We start from the raw sequence: 7,583 nt of genomic DNA on the forward strand, positions 1-7,583 counted from the left end.
CTTCCAAGAGCTCCTGAAGACCCCAAATTCTTCTCTCTTGAGGTCTCCAGGGGGACGATCCTGCTTTCTGCCTCCTCTCAGGACCTTGAGCTCCGCCGTCTCATGGTCACCACAGCCAAGGTGTCCCCAACCTTCTCATCTCCAACCAGCTCATCCTTTTTCATAAGCAGAAGCTCCACTGGACTGTTGGCTCCTCAGTGGCCAAGACCATTGTCTAGGCCACCCCTGGCATGGTGGCTCCACTTCTGGTCCCCAGAAGTCCAGAAGGACGTGGACAAACTGGAGAAGGTCCCAAGGAGGGCCAGGGTTAGGCCAAGGAGCGGGAGAACCTGCTCCAGGAGGAAAGACCGAAGGGGTTGAGTTTCTTCATGGAGAGGAGAAGGTTTGGGGGGAATCTCACCACCAATACTCAATGGGTGATGGCTTCCAAGGAGCCATGTGGAGAAGACAAGGGCCAATGGGAGAGGTTTCATCTCAACTTGGGTCGTACGATGGGAACGGTTGGTCACTGGAAGAACCTTCCTGGGGACACGGTGGAGTTGCCATCGCTGGAAGTTCTCAAGATGAACCTGGATGGCGTTTGAGATGATCCCACCAAGGGTCGCTTCATGGAAGGTTGGACCTTGATGGGGTGTGTGATGGTCCCACCAAGGGTCCTGTCTCCACAGAAGGTTAAACCTGGATCTTCCCAGCTCCACCCTGGACTTTCCTACGTGTCCATGATTGACAACATCCGCCCCTGGGGATTTCTCAGCTGCCACCCCCCAACTGTGACCCAGGGTCACTTGTCCTCATTTGATTTACAAGCCACTGGGAGCTCTGAACCTGTTGGGTGGCTTTGGTTTGTCACCTGAGCAGGTTCCTTGATGTCCTCCTGAAGGTTCCCGCTTGGTGGACGCTCTCAAGGCTGGTGATTGGTCAACTCCACCTCGTTTGCCATGAGGGACACATGTCCACACCACTCTGCCCCGCCACCTGCCACCCTCGGGGGGGGACAGGAAGGTCCCAGCCGGGGGACAGGTGGCTTCTTCACCCAACTTGGTGTCACCTTATGTCCCCATCAAACCCCATTGGCTCTTTGGTGGTCACCTTGAGGTGGCACCTCACCCGAGAACCCTCCATGGCCACGGTGGGACTTGATGTCACCCCTGTCCTCGCTGTCACCCCGTCCTTGCTGTCACCCCCCCCAGGCACATGGTGTCCAGGGCAGCGCCACCCGCTGCGGTGGCCTGGGGACCACGGAGGGTTGGACTCATCTCTTGGCTGGATTTGTCCCCCCGGGACTTTCCCGTTGGCGCAGAGGGAGGCGTCACCTGGTGGGAACGCCCGTGACGGTGACACTGGCACCTCCAGGTGCCATAAAAAGGTGTCCCCGGCGCGGCGGGTGGCAGGAGCAGGATGGGGCCGTGCCGAGCGGTGTCACCTCTGCTGCTGCTGCTGGCGCTGGCCGGGGCCACCACCCCGGGGCCACCGGATGATTCCACACTGGGGACAGACGGATCCTCACCAGGGGTGGCCGGATCGGTGTCCCCGTCCCCGTGGGGACGCTGGGCCGTGACCTACGAGGACGTGGTGGCAGCGGCTGTGGAGCTGCTCAACGCCAAGGCCATCGTCCCCAACGTCCTGCAGCTGCGGCAGCTCCATCCCCGCCCCGGCTGGGTGAGTTTTTGGGCTGAATCCAGCACGGTTTGGGGCTGAACATTGGGGACAGCGGTCTCCTTGTCCCCTGACGTGTCCGTGTTCCCTGTCCCAGGCTGAGGACCTGCGGCAGCGGCAGGAGTTGAGTTTCACCGTGGAGGAGACGTTGTGTCGGTCCCCAGGGACGGTCACCACCGCCTGCAAGAGCTGCTGGTTTGGGGTGAGGCTGCTGTCCCCAGTGGGGAAACTGAGGCACAGGGATGGTGTGGGGCTCCTGTCACCTGTGTCCCCTTGGTGTCCCCGCAGGCACTGCGATGGTGCCAGGGTTGGGTGTTCCTGGAGCAGCAGCAGCCGGTGGTCGAGCTCTCCTGCCAGCGGGTGCCCCCCACGGTGAGAAAGTCCCCAAAACACCACTGTGTCCCCAGGGGGGGTCACCCAGACCCCCGCCATGTCCCCATGGTGTGACACTTCTCCTTGTCCCCCCCAGCTCGGCCAGATCCGCCTGTCCCCGCTCAGGAACCTTCTGGCCAGGATCAGGGATCGGCTCAGGAACATCTTCCCGCGTGGGAACATCTGGATCCGGGACAGACTCAACCTGCAGCCCCCCAAACCCTGAGCGGGTGACACCGCACGTGTCCCCAGACCCCCCTGCGTCCCCCACCCGGGCGCTCTGCTTCCAATAAATGTCCCTGCAATGCTCCCGGTGTCACCTCAGTCCTTGCAGGTCCCTGCACCCCCTGGGAGAGGGGACAGTCCCCAAGGGGTCCCATAAACACCCCACATACCCAGCCAAGGGGATCAGGACACCCTGGGGAGTGGGGACGTGTCCCCAAGAGGACCAGATGTGCCACCCGTGACACACTCAGGACCCCCTGCTCCATGTGTGTCCCCTCCAAATAAAACCGTCACTCTGTGGGTTGGGGCCAAGCGTTTCCGGAGTGGGGAGCAGAGCCCCGGGGCGGGTCCTCGGGGTGGGATAAAAGGAGACAGGGTGACACGGGGGGGTGACAAGGATGACTGGGTCCTGGGTGCTGGTGCTGGCGCTGCTGGGGGGGGCCTGCGCCCTGCCGGCCCCCCTGGCCTACACCCAGGCGCTGGCTCAGGCCGTCGACTCCTACAACCAGCGCCCCGAGGTGCCCAACGCCTTCCGGCTGCTCAGCGCCGACCCCGAGCCCGCCCCGGTCAGTGTCACCCGTGGGGACACCGGTGGGTCCCCCAGCGTCCCCGTGGGGACGTGGGGGGGACGCCAGAACCTGCGCACGGGGGGGGATTTGGGGCGCGGGGTGGGACGCAGCGGGGTTGTCCCGCCACGTTGGGTCCCCCCACGCGGTGATGGGTGACGTGTCACTGGCGGGTGTCACTGTCGCTGTCCCTGTCCCCGCAGGACGTCCAGCTCAGCTCCCTGCGGCGCCTCAACTTCACCATCATGGAGACGCGCTGCCCGGCGCGCTCGCCCGGCCAGCTCGACAACTGCGACTTCAAGGAGGACGGGGTGAGAGTTTTGGGGGGGTGACACACATCGTGGTGTCCGCAGCCTGGGGACAGTCCCCTCAGCCTGGGGACATTCCCCCCGTGTGTCCCCAAGCTCAGCCCCGCGCTCTCCGCAGCTCATCAAGGACTGTTCGGCGCCCGTGCCCCAGCGTGGCGGCCTCGTCCTCGATGTCACCTGCGTCAACTCCACCGTGGATGTGAGTTTGGGGGTCCCAGTTTGGGGGGGACACCCTGGGAGGTCCCTGTTGTCCCCCCCACCCTGTGACACCTCTTGTCCCCACAGCCCGTGCGTGTCAAGCGCTTCTGGCCGCTGGTGCCCGTGGCCATCAACACGGTGGCCGCCGGCATCAACCTTTACAAGGCCATCAAGAGGAAATGAGCCACCGTCTTGGGGACTCCCCTGTGACACTCCCACCCCCCCAAATAAAGCTGCTTCCCGGCCCCGCTCTGCCTTGTCCTGCTGGGGACATGGGGACATGGGGACACTGAGGGAGGAGGGTCCTGGGGTGGGGGGTCCTGGGGCCTTGTCCTGGCACCAGGACGCGTTGGGGACAAGAGGGTCCCCTGGGAGCCTGTGACAGCCGTGGGGGGGTATGTGGGGCACGAGCCCATGGGGCAGTTGTTGGAGGGGACAGGAGGTGACAGGAGGGGACACCACAGCGTCCCACGGGCCACCGGAGCGGGGGCTGCAGCCACGACCCCAGGGTGGCCGCTCTGGGGTCACCGGGGTCCCTGTGCACCCCGTCCCCTGTCCCAATGTCCCCGAAGCACGGGTGACAGACCTGGTGACGTGGCCGAAGTTGATGCTGGGACCCCCCGGGCAGGGATGTGACATGGGCGTCCCTCAGGAGTTGGACCTGCCCCGGCCCCCATGTCCCACCTCTGCCAATGCCACCAATTTTGGGGACAAATACCACGGGGATGATGATGCTGTGGGGACAATGACGCTGTGAGGATGATGAGATGGGGGATACGAATGGGCTTTTTTAGGGGCAGGGGGAATACCCTGGGGGCTCCCTGCAGCAAACGGGGCCCTGTCCCCTTGACCCCTTGTCCCCTTGTCCCCTTGTCCCCTCAGGGCCAAACCCCTGATCCCCAAGATGGGGACACTGGAGTGGCACATGGGGACGATGAACAACGTGGGGAGAGGAGCCCTCCCGCTCCTGCCCACCCCCTTCCCCGCGTGCCTCAGTTTCCCCGCGCACACCCCGGAAAGCAGCAAGGAGCCCAGTTCAGGCCCAGTGACCACCAGTGGCCACCAGTGGCCTCTTTATTGGTTCAGCCCAGGCGGATGGAGCCCCGGGCACGGATGTCGAAGTTGATTCGGGGCCGAAAACGCCGGATTCTGCCCAGGAAGCGCCCGAACCGGCCACGCTGGACGAGAACCGGCTGTGGAGGGACAACGGGGTCACTGGGCTGGGGGGACACCCTGAACCCGGGACCCCAAACCCAGGAGCCCACACCAGGGAGCCCACCCAAGTCCCTGCACCCAGAATCCCACCCAGGACCCCACATGCCATATCTTGCACCCAGGACTCTTATGGGACCCCACAACCAGCACCCTGGAGCACCCACGAGCCACCCAGGACCCCAAACCCAGGAACCCACACCAGGGTCCCCACCCATGTCCTTGCACTCAGGATCCCACCCAGGACTCCACACTTGGGACTTCACCCAGGACCCTGTACCCAGGATCCTGCACCCATGTCCTGTCACCTGGGACCCAGTACCTGGGATCCTGCACCCAGGACTCTTGGGGGACCCCACACCCAGCACCCTGGAGCACCCAAGATCCCGCACCGGGGACCCCACACCTGAGACCCCACCCAGGACCCCACCCCCACCCCCAGCACCCTTGGAGGACCCCGCTCCTGGAAACCCACCCAGGAGCTCACCCAGGGGACCCACACCTGGGACCCTGCACCCGGGATCCCACCCAGGACCCCAGACCCAGCACCCCAAACCCAGGAGCTCACACCGGGGGCCCCACCCATGTCCCTGCACCCAGGATCCCCCCCAGGACCCCACACCTGGGACCCCATGGATGCCCTAGGACGCCCCACCCCACCCTGCACCACCCGTGGGCTGAAAACACCATGGTGGGACAGAGACATTGGGGACACCAAGCCCCCCCAGGACACGGGGCAGAAGGAGGGACACCAACAACCCCCAGCACCCATGGGTGCCCCATCCCCGGTGGGTGGGTGCTGGGTGGGTGCTGCGCCCCTGCACCCAAAAACTCACGTCGGAGGAGGCGTCAGTGCAGTGCAGGTCGATCTCGGGGGAGCTCTGCTCGAACTGCACCGGCCCCGAGCACTCCTTGATGACCTGGGGAGGGAGGGGACACCCGTGTCACCCTGGAGAGGACACCAAGGACCCCCCCGGGGTGTGTGTGTCCCCCCAGCCGTCCTCATGCTCACCCCATTCTCCTTGAAGTCGCAGTCGTCGGGGTTCACGCGGGCGCTCGCGGCGCACTCGGTCTCCATCATGGTGAAGTTGAGGAGCCGCAGGGAGCTCAGCTCGACGCCCTGCGGGGTGACGGTCACCGGGGGGGCGTCACGAGTGGGTGGGGGGGTCACAACTTGAGTGGGTGACACTAGAGGGGCTTGAGGTCAGCGGGACAACCCCGCTGCGTCCCACCCCGCGCCCCAAATCCCCCCCCGTGCGCAGGTTCTGGCGTCCCCCCCACGTCCCCACGGGGACTCTGGGGGACCCGCCGGTGTCCCCACGGGTGACACTGACCGGGGCGGGCTCGGGGTCGGCGCTGAGCAGCCGGAAGGCGTTGGGCACCTCGGGGCGCTGGTTGTAGGAGTCGACGGCCTGAGCCAGCGCCTGGGTGTAGGCCAGGGGGGCCGGGAGGGCGCAGGCCCCCCCCAGCAGCGCCAGCGCCAGCACCCAGCACCCAGTCATCCTTGTCACCCCCCCGTGTCACCCTGTCTCCTTTTATCCCCGCCCGGTGCCTTGGAGAACCCTCTTTCCCCCTCCGGAAACGCTTGGCCCCAACCCACAGAGTGACAGTTTTATTTGGGGGGGACACGCGTGGAGCAGGGGGGTCCTGAGTGTGTCACCGGTGGCATGTCTGGTCCCTTGGGGACGTGGCCCCACTCCCCAGGGTGTCCTGATCCCCTTGGCTGGGTACAGGGGGGGTTTGTGGTCCCCCTTGGGGACCGTCCCCTCTCCCGGGGGGTGCAGGGACCCGCAGGGTGACATCAGAGCGTTTTCCATGTTGGTGTCCCCCCCGTTTGCCCAACCCCGCGCTTGCCCCATCCCTGTTGCCCAACGCTCCCCATTTTCACACACACACGTCCGACCCCAACATTTCTTTATTCCAGCACCGCTGGGGACAGGGGGCGGCGGGACGTCCCCGGGAGGGACGCGCTGGCGGGGGGCCGGGGACGCGGGGGCGGCCGCAGTGACGGCGCTGGTGGTGATGATGATGATGATGATGAAGACGGGTGACCCGGGCTGGTGCCGCCGCCTCGGGGGGTGCCGGGGGAGCGGGGCCGGGTGCTGCCGCCGGGCTGCTGGGGGGAGAAATAAAGGTGGGGTTCACCCCGCAGCCAAAAAACATCCCCAAAGTGTGTGTGGGGACATGTCCCCCCAGGGACGGGGGACCCAGACCCCTCACCGGCTCCTGGTCACACTCCACCATCGACAGCGGCACGTCGGGCAGGAAGGCGAAGACGGAGACCTGGGCCGTGCAGCGCTGCGCCTGGGGACACGGTGGCCCTGAGCACCTTGGGGACACCGTCCCGTCCCCCCTTTTGTGATTTGGGGGTCCCTGTCCCCCGCTTACCCTGCCCGGCCGGGCTCGGCAGCCGCCGCCACGGCGCTCGGGGACGTTTTTGGGGCAGGCGGGTTGGCGGGCGGTGAAGTTGATGCTGAAATGGGTCCCCCAGTCGAACGTCTGTCGGGGAGGGGGACAAGGACAAAGCCACCGGTGGCTTCGCAATGCCAGAGGGGACACGGGGACCCCAGCGCGTCCCCTGGCCCATTCCTACCGTCCTGGCGACTCCCAGCACCTTGAGCAGCCGCAGCTCCTGCCCGTGGGTCTCCAGCACCGAACGCGCCAGGTCGCGGGGGGCCGGCAGCCCCGGGGACACCGCGGTGGCACCTGTCACCAGCAGCACGGCACCCAGCACCAGCGCCATGGGGAAGCCGGTGTCACCTCGGGAATGCGATGTCAAGTCGGGAAATCGGTTCTCGGCTCAGGAATCGGCTCAGGAGCGGGGAATCGGCTCTCGGCGCAGCTCAGGGGCCCCCCAATTTCTCCGGCTTCTCCTCCAGGATAAACAGGGGCCCCCGTGGTGGCGGGGAAGGGATCGGGTTGCCGGTGTTTTCCTTGGCACGTTCGCCGGGACGCGGCGACGCTCAGCGGGACCGACCCCCCCTGCGTGGCCCCTTCGCCCGCTCCCCATTTCGCATCAGGACGGCGCAACCGGCAGCGCCGGGAT

General features: G+C 66.0%; 4 protein-coding genes across 4 annotated transcripts; 2 read left to right on the forward strand and 2 right to left on the reverse strand.

Annotated features, from left to right (window-relative positions):
• The first annotated feature begins 1,398 nt into the window (after positions 1–1,398).
• Positions 1,399–2,254, forward strand: LOC135984738 (cathelicidin-B1-like). Its single transcript, XM_065627223.1, has 4 exons — positions 1,399–1,659; positions 1,754–1,858; positions 1,945–2,028; positions 2,126–2,254. The coding sequence occupies exons 1-4, from the start codon at positions 1,399–1,401 to the stop codon at positions 2,252–2,254; spliced, it is 579 nt and encodes a 192-aa protein (XP_065483295.1).
• A 397-nt stretch (positions 2,255–2,651) lies between these two features.
• LOC135985833 (cathelicidin-3-like) lies at positions 2,652–3,508 on the forward strand. Its single transcript, XM_065629479.1, has 4 exons — positions 2,652–2,819; positions 3,023–3,130; positions 3,246–3,326; positions 3,413–3,508. Exons 1-4 carry the CDS (start codon positions 2,652–2,654, stop codon positions 3,506–3,508), a joined length of 453 nt encoding a protein of 150 aa, XP_065485551.1.
• An 899-nt stretch (positions 3,509–4,407) lies between these two features.
• LOC135985827 (cathelicidin-2-like) lies at positions 4,408–6,039 on the reverse strand. Its single transcript, XM_065629469.1, has 4 exons — positions 5,872–6,039; positions 5,550–5,657; positions 5,374–5,457; positions 4,408–4,518 (listed from the first exon to the last, which is right to left on the reverse strand). Exons 1-4 carry the CDS (start codon positions 6,037–6,039, stop codon positions 4,408–4,410), a joined length of 471 nt encoding a protein of 156 aa, XP_065485541.1.
• Positions 6,040–6,452: 413 nt separating this feature from the next.
• Positions 6,453–7,465, reverse strand: LOC135986344 (uncharacterized). Its single transcript, XM_065630331.1, has 4 exons — positions 7,131–7,465; positions 6,926–7,036; positions 6,758–6,841; positions 6,453–6,653 (listed from the first exon to the last, which is right to left on the reverse strand). The coding sequence occupies exons 1-4, from the start codon at positions 7,278–7,280 to the stop codon at positions 6,453–6,455; spliced, it is 546 nt and encodes a 181-aa protein (XP_065486403.1). The 5' UTR covers positions 7,281–7,465.
• Between the last annotated feature and the right edge of the window lie 118 nt (positions 7,466–7,583).

The sequence above is a fragment of the Caloenas nicobarica genome, chromosome 2, assembly GCF_036013445.1.
Source record: "Caloenas nicobarica isolate bCalNic1 chromosome 2, bCalNic1.hap1, whole genome shotgun sequence".
Taxonomy (NCBI): domain Eukaryota; kingdom Metazoa; phylum Chordata; class Aves; order Columbiformes; family Columbidae; genus Caloenas; species Caloenas nicobarica.

What these genes read in the sequence shown, in the direction of transcription:
- LOC135984738 (XM_065627223.1), top strand. Translation starts at nt 1,399, where the DNA reads ATGGGGCCGTGCCGAGCGGTGTCACCTCTGCTGCTGCTGCTGGCGCTG. An exon ending in GCAAGAGCTGCTGGTTTGGG is followed by an intron (nt 1,859 to 1,944) that starts GTGAGGCTGCTG and finishes GTGTCCCCGCAG; the next exon opens with GCACTGCGATGGTGCCAGGG. An exon ending in GCCAGCGGGTGCCCCCCACG is followed by an intron (nt 2,029 to 2,125) that starts GTGAGAAAGTCC and finishes TGTCCCCCCCAG; the next exon opens with CTCGGCCAGATCCGCCTGTC.
- LOC135985833 (XM_065629479.1), top strand. Translation starts at nt 2,652, where the DNA reads ATGACTGGGTCCTGGGTGCTGGTGCTGGCGCTGCTGGGGGGGGCCTGC. An exon ending in CCGACCCCGAGCCCGCCCCG is followed by an intron (nt 2,820 to 3,022) that starts GTCAGTGTCACC and finishes CTGTCCCCGCAG; the next exon opens with GACGTCCAGCTCAGCTCCCT. An exon ending in GCGACTTCAAGGAGGACGGG is followed by an intron (nt 3,131 to 3,245) that starts GTGAGAGTTTTG and finishes CGCTCTCCGCAG; the next exon opens with CTCATCAAGGACTGTTCGGC.
- LOC135985827 (XM_065629469.1), bottom strand. Translation starts at nt 6,039, where the DNA reads ATGACTGGGTGCTGGGTGCTGGCGCTGGCGCTGCTGGGGGGGGCCTGC. An exon ending in CCGACCCCGAGCCCGCCCCG is followed by an intron (nt 5,658 to 5,871) that starts GTCAGTGTCACC and finishes GTCACCCCGCAG; the next exon opens with GGCGTCGAGCTGAGCTCCCT. An exon ending in GCGACTTCAAGGAGAATGGG is followed by an intron (nt 5,458 to 5,549) that starts GTGAGCATGAGG and finishes CTCCCTCCCCAG; the next exon opens with GTCATCAAGGAGTGCTCGGG.
- LOC135986344 (XM_065630331.1), bottom strand. Translation starts at nt 7,280, where the DNA reads ATGGCGCTGGTGCTGGGTGCCGTGCTGCTGGTGACAGGTGCCACCGCG. An exon ending in TGCTGGGAGTCGCCAGGACG is followed by an intron (nt 7,037 to 7,130) that starts GTAGGAATGGGC and finishes CCTCCCCGACAG; the next exon opens with ACGTTCGACTGGGGGACCCA. An exon ending in TGGAGTGTGACCAGGAGCCG is followed by an intron (nt 6,654 to 6,757) that starts GTGAGGGGTCTG and finishes TTCTCCCCCCAG; the next exon opens with CAGCCCGGCGGCAGCACCCG.